This window comes from Vitis riparia, chromosome 15, assembly GCF_004353265.1.
Source record: "Vitis riparia cultivar Riparia Gloire de Montpellier isolate 1030 chromosome 15, EGFV_Vit.rip_1.0, whole genome shotgun sequence".
NCBI lineage: Eukaryota > Viridiplantae > Streptophyta > Magnoliopsida > Vitales > Vitaceae > Vitis > Vitis riparia.
The window spans coordinates 572,594-588,857 of record NC_048445.1 but is presented as its reverse complement, the minus strand read 5'-3'; the positions used below and the strand labels follow the sequence as shown (position 1 = coordinate 588,857).

Genomic DNA, 16,264 nt, shown 5'->3' with positions numbered 1-16,264 from the left:
CTAAAATTTTCTATTATACTCATTAAAAAAAAAAAACTCCTTACTGTAAGGTCAGTAAACTCCTTATTGACTCCCACACAAACAAAAGGCAACAGCCCTTAATCATTCACAACAGATGATTTCCAGGAAAATAAGCAAGTTATGTGCATTATATAATAGTATGCATTACCTCAATATTATTAATTACACTTACCAAACAGCATCAATCAACCCTTTTCTTCACATGGTTTTCTTCTAAACAAATCAAGATGTGACAAGTAGATCTTCCATCACCAATCTAAAGTTCAATAAGCTTACAAAAATATTTTGCTCTGTTGACTCAATCAAGGCATCTTTTGAGTGGAGCTGTAATGAAAAATTCACAATGAAACTTGATCCTTCCAAGTTTCAAACTGAATCATTTGGCTCCAATCCAACTCTACTGAATTTCATCAAATTGCCCAATTACAAACATGGTTGAACATCTTAAGTATATATCAACATTGTATTCTGAATGAGGATTAGTGTTATTCTGCACCTGCAGCTTTCCCATTGAGGAGGAAACATTGACAATCCTTGGCGAATCTGATAACCGGAGAAGAGGAATGAAAGCTTCAATCATCCTCTTTGGCCCATAATAGTTTATTTTCAGGCATTCTTCCACCAGCTCAAAAGGCTCAATCCTTATTCCCTTCCAATTGACTTTTCCTACTGCCTGCAAAATAAAATGAAGAAAATCTCAATCTTCTTGGTAGCCATTATATTCCCTACTCCAACATAAAAAGAGAAGAAGAAAACTGCTTCTGGTATGCAACAAGATTTTCTTCCATAATTCTAGTTTCTAGAAAAGATTTTCATCTTCCTTTCAAGAGAAGGTAGAAGAAAAACTCAACAGCATGGGGCCTTAGAAGTCTAAATGTTGCTCCTTTTCAACTTTCAAATATACCCCAATGGCTATTAGAATTTTAAATCCGCTCTTCTTTGAACTTACAGCCACAATCAATTGCTTTAAGCCAACAAAGAAATTGTATATGATACCTTACCTCAGCAGAAGCAATTCTTGACCTATAAGCATCAGGATCCGTTACAACCGTTCCACCTATCCCTGCATTGTTCACCTGTCCAGTATCACACATTTCTATTATCCAATTTTTAACTATAAAAGAACAAAAAAATAAAGAAATAAAAAGAAAGTTATTAGATACCTTCCAGCTATTTAGAGGTCCTCCATTCCTCAAGAAATATTCACTTCAAAAATTTTCAAGGAATCATGGTGGATGAGGAGACATTTGTTTTATCAAGTGCAAACATATATGGAATTCATTGGCAAATCCACCTCATAAAAGTTTATGCAACTCCATATGGATTGATGGATATAAAAAAGAGAGAAAATGATGGAACCGAGGAGAGTAAATAGGGCACTGGTTTATAGTGGAATAAGTATAATGATATACAATCTGGACATTACACAATACAAAAATTCTACTTGTGGGAACGGTCAAACCAAAGGACACATGTTATACGAAGAGACACGAGTCATTTGGCGATAGGGATTTCAATGGCAATGACCTAGAATGACCGCCCTGCTTTGAGGCAACCATTGCAACAAGATGTGAACCTGTCCCCTCTTAGGATGGCAGACGTTGCATCTATTGTGATGAGATAAACAATAAATGCTATTAACTCCTCCTACATTGCATCAGAAGAACCTTTAACATAAATTATGAAGCTATGATAGTTAATCAAGGACAAGATTAGGTGATCAATCACTCAGCTATAGAATGGATCAGACAGCTCAATAACTGGTGGGATCAGACCCACCAAATCAGTGCAACCCTGAATGATATAAAGACCCACAAGGGAAGGGGGATTTCTCTATTTTGAATTCCTTCTCTTACCAATTTATCTATTTAAGCCCTTGAGATGCCCATCATCGACTTGATCATCAGAAAAGAATTGGCCTAACTGGCCTCCCCACTCTAACCATGCATTTTAGTGTTATAGAGGAAGGTGTTGGAAAATTTTATATGGGCCAACATTAATTGAATAATTTGTATTTGCAAAAAGGGGTTAATGGATAGTCTATTCTATAATGAGCCCAATTAACTAGTGATCACATTTTGGATTGGGTTTTGCATCTTTTGAGTAGAAGCTCAATTGAGTGGCAAGTGTAGGCTATGGGTCTCATTGAAGCCCATTATGGGAGGGCCCAATGAGAATCCAATTTGAGTTATGCTAAGTCCCCTCTCTAATCTAGATAAAAAAAAAAAAAAGGTTTATCTGTGTTCCCATAAAGCCATCATAGCTATTATCAAGATCATAGAGAAGAAGACTTGGTTACAACAATCAATCTCGTTTTTTGTATCATGGCTCAAACAAGTATGTTCTTTATAGTGATTTCCTATTGTTAGTATACTTTAATCATGTATGATTAATCTATGTGATTATGTAAATATTTTTACATGTGGTATCAGAGCCTGATTTACATGATTTAGGATCTACATTTGGAAATCGAAAATAAAATTTTTAGTTTCTTATTTTATTTTCTTTTCGAAGCCAAATCTGTGATCCATGAATGTGCATATTTTTTTTTAGTTTCTTTTGTTTGTGAAACTTTAGGCTTTTTGTTCCTCTTGTCACAAGCTTCAAATTGATATATCATATGTGCAATTTTGTTGTTTAAATTGGGAGTAATTAAATTTTTAAATTTTTGGAATTTTCTTGTTTAAAGATTCAAGAAAAATTTTATTTGTTCAAATTATTGTGTTTTACTCAAATTAAACTCTTAGATTTTGTTGTTTACATATATTATAGTTGATATGTAGCATCAATTTCGGTTTTTTTTTTTTTTTTTTGGCTCAATTTGGTGAAAATTGAAAATTCGAAAATATGGGTATGAACCCTAAAAAATTTGTTTTATTTAAAATAAAATAAAAAATTGAACAAGATTGAGAAGTTTTTTTTTTTTGTTTTGTTTAATTAATTGTTGTAAAGAGACTTTTTATATTGTTAATGTAAAAATACATGTAAAATTAGGCCGAAATAGGTGTTAAAATAGAGTTTTTCAATCTTGGCTATGGAAGTATGAAAAATCGAATTTTGTTAATCAATTATGGAGATCTTTAAGTTGTTTTTTTGATGATTAAATGTCCTAGAATTGTTAGAAACAACCTAAAGTTTAAAACCCCTCAAGATCCCGATAAAAAAAAAAAAAAAAAACCTTTTTTTTCAATTGTTTGTAATCCGGGTTGCAACCGGGTCATTTGACCCATATTGCAGAATTTTGGACCCAATGTTGGAGGTTGAAGATGACCTCCAGCACATGCCACACGTGCCACATGTGCCACACGTTCCCCACTCGCGGGTCAAGTGTGTGAGGCACGTGTAACCTCATTCGGTGTCCATTTTGAACCCCGTTTTTTCCTGTGCGCTCGTTTTTTTGTAATCTATTTTTCTAGATATATTATTTTATTTTTTGGGGGTCAAAAATATTTATTAAATAATTATTACTTATTTATATGATTTAATTAGCTTAAAATTATTTTTTTGTATAATTTTCTGTTGAGAATTTACCAAAAATTATGCTAATATATATGGAATAGGAGTGTAGTACTCACTCTCTCTAGATTGAAAATTTTTCATGCATACTCTCCTACTTGGTCTAAATCACATAAACTAGTTAAATAATTAGTTTAAAGTGTAATAAAAAAAAATTGTTGTTCAAATTCTTGCAACTATAATTGATCATATGCATATATATCGCTAATATGCACTATTGTTGTTGGGCAATTTTTTTTAATTTACCCAATTTTGGAACGTTGCATGTGAATTGTTAAGGTTATTTTACCAAAGTGATTTAACCATCAAAATTTGCAAGTTTATGAGTTCCTATTTTGTTGATGGGGAAAATTTTAGATTAATTTGTACAATCGCCTGCCCAAAGGGGGTTATTGTGCAAATTAATTTAACAACATGAGGATATTGAACGAGATAAATAATTTGATAAATTTATTTGCCCAAAGGAAATAAATTTTAATGAATTATTTGTTGATCTTCATGCTTAGAGAATAGTTGTTTATTGTGGACTCTACCCAAAGGGGAGTTTATGATAGTACAATTGATTCTTGTATTGTATTGCTTATGATTATTTAAGTTTTTTTTACCTATTGCCCATAATTGATCTAGTTGCAAAATTTTGTCAATCAATTTCTTTTGCTGTGAACAACAAAAATGCTATAATTGAAATTCTAAGTGGGTCGAACTATAAGAGATGGAGATCAGACATAGAGTTTGTTTTAGGAATGATGGACTTGGACATGGCTCTACGTGAAGATGAACCTCCTAAGCCTACTAATGAAAGCACTGAAGCTATGAGAGCTCATTATGCGAAATGGGAAGGATCGAACCGTTTGAGTCTCATTTCAATCAAGAGGTCCATTGTTGAGCATCTCCTTGGAGGAATACCTGAGAGTAACAATGCTAAGGAATTTCTCGTTGCTGTGGCAAATAGATACCAAACATCTGACAATGCTGAAGTTGGGCATTTTATGGATGAATTGATGAATATGAGGTATGATGATATGAAAGGGGTTCGTGAGTATATCCTAAAAATGGTGCATCTTCAGACTAGATTGAAAGCACTAGAAATTCTCATTCCCGATAAGTTTATTGTTCATCAAGCCCTCAATACTCTGCCATCTTCTTTTAGCCAAATCAAGACTGCATACAACACCCTGAATCATTCTTGGGGTGTGAATGACCTGATCACTAAGTGTGTGGCTGAGGAAGAAAAACTGAAAAAAGAAAAGAATGAATCTACTCATCTCATTGCTCTTGGAAAATCGAATAATCAAAAAAGAGTTGAAAAAACTAGAAAGCCCAACTTCCATAGTCATAAGAAAAATAAGAATTTCAAGAAAAGTGGGAGTGAAAAGCAGAATAATGGAAATGCCAAGAACACAGACCTTAAGTGCTATCACTGCAACAAAAAGGGTCACAAGAGGGTTGATTACTTTAAGTTTAAGAATTGGCTAGAGAAGAAAAAGAAGGAACATGGTATGTTATCTGTCTATGTCTGTTTTGAATCTAATTTAATTAATGTTTCTTTAGATTCATGGTGGCTTGACAGTGGTGCTACTGTTCATGTTGCAACTTCTTTACAGGGGATAAGAAATCTAAGGAAGCCAAGTGAAAAAGAATCAAAGCTTAAAGTTGGCAGTGACATCAGGATTATTGTTGAGCATATTAGGGTTGTTGTTTTAGAATTAGATTCTGGTTTTCAACTTGTTTTGGACAATGTTTTCTGTGTACCTTCGTTTAGAAGGAATTTAATTTCCCTTTCAGTACTTGATAAAGCTAGATATAATTTCACTTTTGCAAATAAAAGAGTTGATGTGATTTATGACTCTAAAGTGATTGGTAATTGTGTTTTATTTGACAGGCTTTATAGATTGTCGTTGTTATCTACTTGTTCTTACAATGTTGAAAACAATGTTGCTAAAAGACCTTTGACTAAGGAAATATCTTCATTGTTATGGCATAAGCGTTTGGGGCACATTTCTAAAGAACGAGTAGAACGCTTAATTAGTTCTGGGATTCTTCCCCACCTTGATTCTGATGACTTAGAAATTTGTGTTGATTGTGTGAAAGGAAAATTGACAAAGAATAAGAAAAAGGATGCAACTCGTAGTCAAAATTTGTTGCAGATTGTTCATACAGACATTAGTGGACCTTATTCCACTACCTTGTGTGGCAACAAGTACTTCATTACATTCATTGATGATTTTTCCCGTTATAGCTATGTATTTTTTATCAAAGAAAAGGCAGATGCTCTTGAAATGTTCAAAGTCTTCCGAACTGAAGTTGAGAAACAACTGGGGAAAGTCATCAAAATTATGAGATCTGATCGAGGTGGTGAGTATTATGGGAAGCATGGTGATGCTGGACAACAAAAAAAACCTTTTGCAAGGTACTTACAAGATAATGGTATTGTTGCTCAGCATACTATGCCTGGTAGTCCTGAACAGAATGGCGTAGCAGAAAGGCGCAACCGCACTCTTATGAAAATGAAGAGGAGCATGATGGGTAGATAAAATTTGCCAGAATACTTATGGGGTGAAGCCATTAAAACAGCAACCTACATTCTGAACCGTGTTCCTAGTAAGTCTGTGCCTAAAGCACCCTTTGAACTATGGACAAACAGAAAACCTAGTTTGAATCATTTTAAAGTATGAGGATGTCCAGCTGAGGTGAAAATCTATGATCCTTCTTTAAAGAAGACGGATTCCAGAACTACTAGGTGCTACTCTATTGGGTATCCTAATCACTCAAAATGATACAAGTTTTATTGTTCGACTCGTGGCACTAGAATTGTTGAGTCTCAAGTGGCAAAGTTTTTAGAGTTTGATGTTGCTGATAGTATACCCTCTCAATCCGATGAAAGAGTGGAACCCATGGATGTTATTTCTTTACGTTTGCCAGTCTCAGACGTTAACCTTGATGTTGGAGCTTTTGATTTTGGGATTCAACAAGGAGTTGCTGCTGTCAATTTCCCTACTGTCGAAATAAACCCTATTATGGATGAGATTCCTCTTGTGGAAATGAGGATATCACAAAGAACTAGGAGACCTGCCTTATCTAACGATTATTATGTTTACCTTGGAGAGGGAGAGTATGACATTGGAGAAGAAGTGGACCCTACCACTTATTGTGAAGCTCTCAGTAGTGATAAGGCAAATGAATGGTTGATTGCCATGAGAGATGAGATGCAATCTATGTCAGACAATGATGTTTTGGAACTTGTTGATCTTCCCAAAGGATATAAACCCATTGGATGCAAATGGGTATTCAAGACCAAAAGAGACAACAAAGGAAATGTTGAAAGATACAAGGCTCGGTTGGTTGCTAAAGGGTATACACAGCAAGAGGGCATTGATTTCATAGAGACTTTCTCACCAGTCTCTACCAAAGATTCCTTTAGGCTAATTATGGCGTTGGTAGCTCATTTTGACTTAGAGCTTCATCAGATGGATGTCAAGACAACTTTTCTCAATGGTGATTTGAGTGAGGAGGTCTACATGTCACAACCTGAAGGATTTAAGGAAAATGGAAAAGAGAACATGGTACGCAGATTGAAAAGGTCAATTTATGGTCTCAAGCAAGCTTCTCGCCAGTGGTACTTGAAATTTGACAAAATTATGACGTCTTTTGGTTTTATAGAGAACAAGTTTGATTAGTGCGTTTACATGAAGGTTAATGGGAGCAAATACATTTTCATGGTTCTCTATATCGATGACATTCTACTTGCTAGTAGCGATGTGAATCTCTTGAATGATACCAAGCGTATTTTGTCTGCTAATTTTAACATGAAGGATCTTGGAGAAGCATATTTTGTGTTGGGTATTGAGATTTATCGTGATAGATCTCGAAACCTCCTTGGGCTATCTCAGAAAGCCTATATCAGTCGTGTGCTTAAAAGATTCAATATGCAGATGTGCAAAGCTGGTGATGTACCTGTTGTGAAGCGAGATAAACTCAGTAATGAACAGTGTCCAAAGAATGATTTGGAAAAGGATGCCATGAAGACTATTCCTTATGCTAGTGCCATTGGTAGCCTGATGTATGCACAAGTATGTACAAGACCTGATATCGCCTTCATTGTTAACGTTCTTGGTAGATATTTATCGAACCCTGGACATGATCATTGGGTTGCTGCAAAGAAAGTCATGAGATATATACAAAGAATGAAGGATTTTATGCTTGTGTATAGGAGGGTGGATAATCTCGAGGTAGTTGGATACTCAGATTCTGATTTTGGTGGTTGTTCTGATGATCGCAAATCTACTACAAGATACATTTTTATGTTAGTTGGTGGAGCCATTTCATGGAAAAGTGTCAAACAGAGCCTAATTGCATCCTCGACCATGTATGCTGAGTTTGTAGCTTGTTATCACTACAAGAAAAAAGGTCTTCATTGACAGTTTTTCATCGTCAAGATAAGGTATATCTGTCAAGGTAGATTGGTATTCACAAATGTTATCTATGCCAGTGTCAAGAAATGATAAAAGCTAGCTTGACATATGCATGAAATAAGGTATACCTTATTTCTATCAACGTAGGAATCTTATTAATATGACATATGTTAATGTTTCTTCCACATCAGTCAAGGTTAGGTTAAACATATGTGAAGGTTGACTCATTGTTTTGCCAAGATTATATTCAATATATGTTAAGCTTAAGTATGATATATGTCAATGTTGTTGTATATGCTTTTAAATTTAATTTACACATATGTCAAGGATTTTTTTTATTTTTTATTTTTTTGAAAGTTGAAATTTTTATATGTTAAGGTTCCTTTATTCTTATGTCAAGGAATACAATATCTTTTATGTCAAGATTTCTTTATTCATATAAAGGAAATTGTTTTATTTCATATCAAGGTTGCATATGGAACATGTCAATTACAACCTAACATGTTGCCCAAATGATCTACATAAAAATTGAGCCCTGTTGTGTGTGTATATATATGGATAAACTACATGAATGTATAAAATATATATTTTTTTAAAAAAATATGAACATGTAGGCAAATATATTGACAAAAAAAAAAAAAAAAAAACTTAATATCCTTACATAATCTTGTATTATCATCACATATACATAAATAAAAAAAAAAAAAAAAGAGGCAAATATGGACCCAAAAATCCAATAGTTATACATGATAAATATAATGTATGCATGATCTTGTGCCTTCAAAAGTGCTATAATTGCTGCAAATGCCACCTAACCTTCTGCAAGTAGGAAAAAAACATCAGTATATGTTTATATTTGAAAGATTAATAAAATGATATAAACATGTATCCAAATGTATGTGAAAAAATGATAGATATTTACCCAAAAATAACCAAATATCAAGTAGTTGTACATGATAACAAAAATTTATGCGTGATCTTCTCCTGTAAAAACTGCAGCTACTGCAAATGTCACCTAACCCCAAGCAAGAAAGAAAAAAGTAACATTATTTTATGTTTGTGTTTAAAATTTCATTAAAAATATATAAATATGTATCCTAAATATATCAAAATGTATCCACAAACAACCTAGCAAGTATAGATGATCTTATACTATTATCATATATATATAAAAGATATTTACTAAAAAAAAACCAAAAATTAAATTATTATGCATGATAAGAACTTATACATGATCGTGTACTCTAAAAATTGCAAGTGCTACAAATGTCACCCAACCTCTTGCAAGTAAAAAAAAAACAACAACATTACTTTATGTTTATGTTTCAAACTTTTTAAAAAAAAGATATAAGCATGTACCCAAATATATTCAAATGTATTCATAAACAACCAAGCAACTATACATGATCTTGTACTCTTATCAAATATATATATATATAAAATGACAGATATTTACCAAAAAATCTAATAGCTATACATGATGACAAAAACTTATGCATGATCTTGTACTCTAAAAATTGTAAATGTTGCAAATATCACCCAACCTCTTGCAAATAAGAAAAAAACAACATTAGTTTATCTTTATATTTAAAAGTACTAATTAAAAAGATATAAACATGTACCAAAATACATTAAAAAAAATTTAAAAATAAAAAAAAATCTAGCAATGAACTTTTAAGGAAAAAATATAGATAAGATATGTACCTAAAAATATCCAATAAAAGAAAAAACTAATTGCAACTTTACATACATGATAGGAAGAACCTATGCTGATGTTGTATTCTCAAAATTCCAACTACTACAAATGTTATGCAACTTCTTGCAAGTAGATAAAAAAACTACATTACTTTAAGTCTATATTTAAAATTTTACTAAAATGATATTAACATGTACGAAAATTTATGCTAAAAGAATCCAACAAACATACATAATAAAAAAAAACATGAATTGGTACTTTCATCAAATGTATCTTTTAAAAGATATAGGTATGTACCCAAAAGTATCCAAAACTTCAGCATCTATGCATGACAATAAGATCTTACGTGATCTTGAAATCTCAAAATTGCAACAACTGCAAATGTCACCCTATACCTTGCAAAGAGAAAAGATGCAACATTAATTAAAATTTATGTTTGAGAATTTATTAAAAAAATTATAAAATTCACATACCCACTATACTTGGTCTAAGATAAGAGTGATAAAAAAAGAGACCCATTCAGATCTCACTTCATCTAACTTAGCTCGCGAATAGGTTTTTTTCCCTTCAAACTAAAATATATGAGAAGAGAAAATATGTTAAAGTGAAACATTAAATATATGTATAAGTTATCATGTACTTATGAAAATACATAGGTAAATAAACCTGAGATGTTAGAAGACTTCTATTTGCAATTATATCTCGCATGTATCGCATGACAAAATATCCACACATGACACCATCCAACTGTTTGGGTCCCTATGAGCAAAATTATATCAATAAATTTTCACGATCAAATATGACAACATATAAATTTGGTCAATTTTTTCATCCTTCACATTTAAATTTAAAAAAACAATGAATGACATAATGTTAGTTTCAAGTAAAATTTGCACCTAAATTAGTCAATACATGTCTAGCATAATACCCTAAGCTCCCCTATTTACAACTTGGAGGGTTAAATTGGGTAAAATGTAAGAATGTCAAATAACATGTATATGTGAAATATGGACAAAAAAAGGAATAGATAAAGGTAATGATTAATTATATTTTTTAAGAATAGTGATTAACTTTGAAAAAAAAAAATAGTTAACTTTTGTTTGTGTGAAAATATCCCTTAGAAAAGACCATGACTTTTAAGACTTCATTAAGGTATATCAATCAAGCTTCAAGAGCAATTATCGATAATATATTTGGAAATATGTAGTATTAGCATCCTTTTACATCTCATAGATTGACATTATAGAAGAGAAATGCAATTAGTAATTATAAGGAATAAATGTTTTACATTTGAACAATTTGATTGAAGATGGATAAAAGAGTAAAAAGTTTAGATTAAAGAGAGAAAGAGAGAGAGAGAGAGAGAGAGAGAGGTTGTGCCTTACAAGAAATGTTTAAACTAAATAATAGGATGTATATAAGACATACTAAGGCCAAAAGAAAGATATAAAGAACAACTCACACCTAAGTAACATGATCAAAACTATCTAAATGAATCCTCATTGCTTCCTTACCCACACATACATCTAAATCGTTGTAAAGGATTGTAAATACTATAGGTTTGTTTTGTTTTTTTTAGTACTACTTCATTACTAGTGGAATAATGGACAAATGAGTACATTGTATTCATAGCAATTTAGATTATATTTTCATAAGGTGGTGAAACAAACGTATATGGTATCCTTCTCAACTCAACTTAGGAATAGGAAATAATAACAAAAACAATTATAAGCTAAGAAAATTCATATATGTAGGTATATATTCATGTGAGAGAAAGCCATATAGAATCTTTACATTTCAAAAATCAAGTAAACTTTAATTCAAGAAAGCAACTTAAATGTAGGTAAGTCTTCAAAAAGTTTAGAAGAAAAAAATGTAACCTCAATAACTATCCACTTGAGCTCTTTTTTAGATCCTTTCTTCTTTTGAGATACAAAAATTCGAAACCCCCTACAAAAAATAAGATTACATTAGTGTTTATTTTGAGACATGAAAACTAAAATTATGGTAGACTTACATGTTCACAATATCTTTTATATCTTGGTATGGCTATTGTAATAGTGAGTCTAAATAGTAGACTGTTTGTGATTTGAGGTCAATTACAGCCAAAACCCAATGAAACCTACAATATATTAACATATAATTTAGATAAATAGCATTTATAAGGCTAAGAAATTAAAAACAATTATAATTAACAACTTACCTTGGGTTATACGGAAAAAAAATCAAATCTGCCAATTTGGAGTCAATTAGGCGATCAGCAATGAACCTTGCTCTTTTTTCAATTTGTGGGGCTATTGTTCCAACCTTGGACACCATTCCTGGATGAACAAATATAATTTTCTCATGTAGTGTATCATCCAGATGTTCATGCAGTCACCTAATGAAATATCACCCAATTTAGAATTACTTAAAAAAAAAAAACAGCTTCTACTTATTTATATCATGAATGTAACATAAAGATTTACAACAAAATATCACCAAATATAGAAACATATACAATTCATAGTCAACTCTTTTGCAGAAATTACATCCTTCATTTCAGTTGTCAAGAGGAAGGTTTGAAATTTCATCCCAAAAACATTGATTGGAAAGTCAACTTTAGGTGCTGGTTTACTCTCCAACATTGCTGAAACTGTTTTAGAAAACAGTTGTATATCTCTAGGATTCTCATATTTGATTTTCTTTGGGGATGCTTGTATCTTCTTTATTTTATTCTTCCTCTTGCCAAAATCCTAAACACATAAATAGATGCATGACATTAAAATGAAAAATAAATAAACCAAGAGTGTAGGAAAATATAACTCAACTTTGAAAGTTTGGGTATAACATTATTCATCTCATCATTTTCATTATTTATCACAAATGCAACAGGCCACAAAACCTCATATCCAACACCCTCCCTTATTGTACCAATGCAGTTTGAGAAAGCTTTGCTTTATTTCTACAATGGGATGGAAATTATGGACCATTATTACATAGCAATAAAATATTTTATAATGAATTTTGTAATAAATAAATTAGAATTATAAAATATCCATTTTAATTTATTTATGATATTTATTTTATAATATTTTTCTTTCAATAATTTTAGAATTTTCATATTCCATGTTTATCTTTTTCATAGAAACAATTTTTGATTAATAAATAATTTTAACATAAAATTTGTCATATTTTTTTAATAAATTTTTTTATCATTGCTTTCATAATAATTAAAAATAAAATACTATTTTGGAGAGAAATATCATTGATTAGCCGGCTCCAACACAAAATTCGTAACCAATTATTGGTCCACGGAAATTTCAGTAATTTCTCCAAAATTTATCCGATATTTCGGTATTAATTGGTATTTTTACCGATTTTTCGGAAAATTTATTGATATTTCCTACCACTCTAACCCACGCACAGGATACAAAAGCTATCAAAAAAAAAAAAGCATCAGATTCTATTCGGTAATACCATGATTTGCAGGCAAAGGTTGAGTTTTTCAGCCTGCCTCAAAAATCGTGGAGTTAGGGTTCAAAAAATTGAAATCCAATGGCACAAAAGCTAAGAGACCCTTACAACACATCCAGAAACCACACAGAGCAAAGAAAAAAACATTTTTTTATGGTTTTCCATGGGGTTTTTGCATGGATTGTCTCCAAAATCAAACGAGGAAGAATCTTCTCGAAAATGGAATGGGGAATGGATTTTAATGGGAATCAAATGGGGATTGCAATAATAATAATAGAAATAGTAACCTCATTAGATTAGTACCTGCGTTTGAATGAGAGTGGCAGAGGAAAAAATGGCCTTTTTAGGGATTCTCTCTTGTGGAAGGCAACTTGAGAAATGGCTTTTTCATGGCCGAGTCAGAGGAAGTGAGTGGCCTTTTGATTTTTAGATTTAGTACAAATAAAAAAACAAGGAAACAAATTATGAGAACAATTTTCCTCCCTCTATAAAATATATATTAATTGTACATCTTGATGAAATCATAAATTTCACTTTCTATAGCCATATTTTAGAAATTAAAATTAATTTCATAAGATAAATTATTAATAATTTTAATTATTTAAATAAATTAATGTTAATAGAAAAAAATTTACAACATATTTTTAATAAAATTGTAGAAATTAAATCTCAAATAAAATATTGTATAAAATTATTTTCATTTTTCATTTAAAATGTAATAAAACATGTTATAATAAAAGTATTTTAAAATTTTGAAAATAAATATTGTCTTCAACAAGATAGGCTCCCTTCATCTAACAACATGATAGAACCATATCAATCTTCATTTTGATACTAAGTCATGTTGCAATGTCATATGTATAAATTATTTTTATTCAATAAAAAAAATTTTGAACTCAATTCTAATTTTATACATTTCCAAAATGCATATTTATTATTCTTAAAATTGAAATATCGAATCTACCGATATATATTTGTTTATTATTTTTTTTTCTTTTTATCATATCTATGTCAATTATACTTACAAAATAATTTAAAAATGTGTATTCTTGCTTATTTTATCATTTTTACAGTTTTTCCAAGCATTCCTATGAATGTTAAATAATTTTCGCTCCACCGATATTTGTGAAAAAAATATTTATTGATATTTTTTATATATCCTATAATTGAGTACGATATATCCGTAATTATTGGTATTTTTATCCTTGATTCTAATTATATATATAAAAACGTTTAAATATATAGCAATAAGTTTTTATGGATTTTTTTCCTCCTTAACACTTTTTTAATGGATTTTTTTCCCGCTTTTTTTTTTTTTTTTCTCGACCGATTGGGTGGTAATGTTCAATATTTTGACATGCTATGAGTAGCTGACAATTTAGGGATAATGATTGGGGATATGACATTTTCTCCACTTCTCCACTTCACTACTATCCTATAGCCTATAAATAGTCCTCCACTTCCCATCTAACCTGTAACAGCATTTAAGCACTTAGATAGTTAGGATGCAGATAACATGTGACTCCACTACACAAAATATTAAAACTCATTTTTTTTAAATCTATTATCAGAAATAATTGCCAAATACAGTCCAAAGTAATAATTCCTTTTTATGAAATTGTCTTTAGAAAAATGGGTAAATAATAAAATTTATAAATTTTTTTTTGGTTTTACATTTTTGTTTTTAGAATTAAGATATATCACTCATGTTTGTTAACCATTTTCTTTTTTAAAATTTGATGGTATAAAATAATAAACATAAAGGTATCAAGCATTTAAAAATTATTCTTTCACATTTATAAAATAAAAATCTATTTCAAACTTAAAATGTTTTTAAACTGTTTTTAATATTTTAAATATATTTTTAAAATAAATTTTATATTAATTTTTATATTTAATATTTGCAAAATAAATTGTCACGCTTAATAGGAAAAAGAGTCAACATAAATTGGGTATTCTAACCAAAGAAAAATCAATGGTGGTGTCTATTACAACTTGGACAAAAGACAAAATGATTATTTTTGGAAACAAGTTTTTATTTGATGCAGATTGAAAAATGCTTTTAAAATTAAACAATTCACCAAATAAACTTATTTTCGAAAAATAATAATATTGAAGGGTGGGAAAACAGGCCCTACTCCTAGGCTCCTAGCTCCCTTAGAATGAGTAAGGTTGCTTCACATGCAAGTAAAAAACAATCACCCCATTGCTCACACGTGACCCGTGAGGTAATTACTTAGTGGGAACTGTGGAATTGTTGGTTTGTTTTTTTTTTACCGGATTAACTCGTGCTTTTTTTATTTATCAAAATGTCTAAATGAATTTTAAACAATTGAAAAATCAACTGACGAGTTCTGTACTTTATCTTTTTTTTTTTTACTAAATTAAAGTTCTCCAATGGCCATTAGGAACATTGTCGGGAATCACTTTATTAAAAAGTCAACAATTAACATGTTGCATGTTTTTGCCATACAAGAGCAAATTTTAAACTACTACACACGCAACATGCATGTTTACTATTTTTGAAAATTCAAACGTTTTGGGTATGTTTAGTAATAGTTTTCAAAAACTTTTTAAAAATTTTTATTTAATGTTTTATGTGAAAAAAAAATATTTATTTTAAAACCTAAAATATTTTTAATCTGTTTTTAATATTTTTTTAAAATAATTTTTATGTTTAATATTTTATTTTTAATAATTCTATATGTTTGTATAATTATTTTTAAAAATAACAATAAAAAACAAGTGAAGATAATAGAAAATAACTAAAAGATGTTATCTAAAAATATCATATTTTTTATTATCAAATGTATATTTTTTTTTTTTGTTCTAGAGAACAAAAAAACTATTCTCAAAAACAGTTATCAAATAGACCATTTCTATCCTAAAACCAACAAAAATTTTAAAAATTAAAAAAGCGCTTAAAGTAATATTATTTGGGCATCTATTTGAAATTATAAAATTGAAAAATACTAGTGAAAGCAAATGAACCCGAAGTATTAAAATATAAAGATATAGCATAAATGAACTGGGATAGAGTTGAAGTATGAAAAGACTTAAACCTGGCTTAATAAAGTGGCTGACAAAAAAACAACTTTAGTTTTATACTACCGTATTAAAGTCTAAACTAAGAAAGAATATTATGTATATACGATAACGTGTT

General features: G+C 30.3%; 1 protein-coding gene across 2 annotated transcripts; it reads right to left on the bottom strand.

Annotated features, from left to right (window-relative positions):
- Window positions 1–119: 119 nt before the first annotated feature.
- LOC117932464 ((+)-neomenthol dehydrogenase-like) lies at window positions 120–1,984 on the bottom strand. Of its 2 annotated transcripts, XR_004654181.1 has the most exons (3): window positions 1,185–1,984; window positions 1,023–1,097; window positions 120–694 (listed from the first exon to the last, which is right to left on the bottom strand). XR_004654181.1 is itself a non-coding variant. In XM_034853721.1 (2 exons), exons 1-2 carry the CDS (start codon window positions 1,113–1,115, stop codon window positions 419–421), a joined length of 369 nt encoding a protein of 122 aa, XP_034709612.1. In that variant the 5' UTR covers window positions 1,116–1,984; the 3' UTR covers window positions 120–418. The 2 variants fall into 2 exon arrangements, 1 of the variants encoding a protein (XP_034709612.1); XM_034853721.1 differs by having other exon boundaries at window positions 1,023–1,984.
- Between the last annotated feature and the right edge of the window lie 14,280 nt (window positions 1,985–16,264).

What these genes read in the sequence shown, in the direction of transcription:
- LOC117932464 (XM_034853721.1), bottom strand. Translation starts at nt 1,115, where the DNA reads ATGTGTGATACTGGACAGGTGAACAATGCAGGGATAGGTGGAACGGTT. An exon ending in CAAGAATTGCTTCTGCTGAG is followed by an intron (nt 695 to 1,022) that starts GTAAGGTATCAT and finishes TTTATTTTGCAG; the next exon opens with GCAGTAGGAAAAGTCAATTG.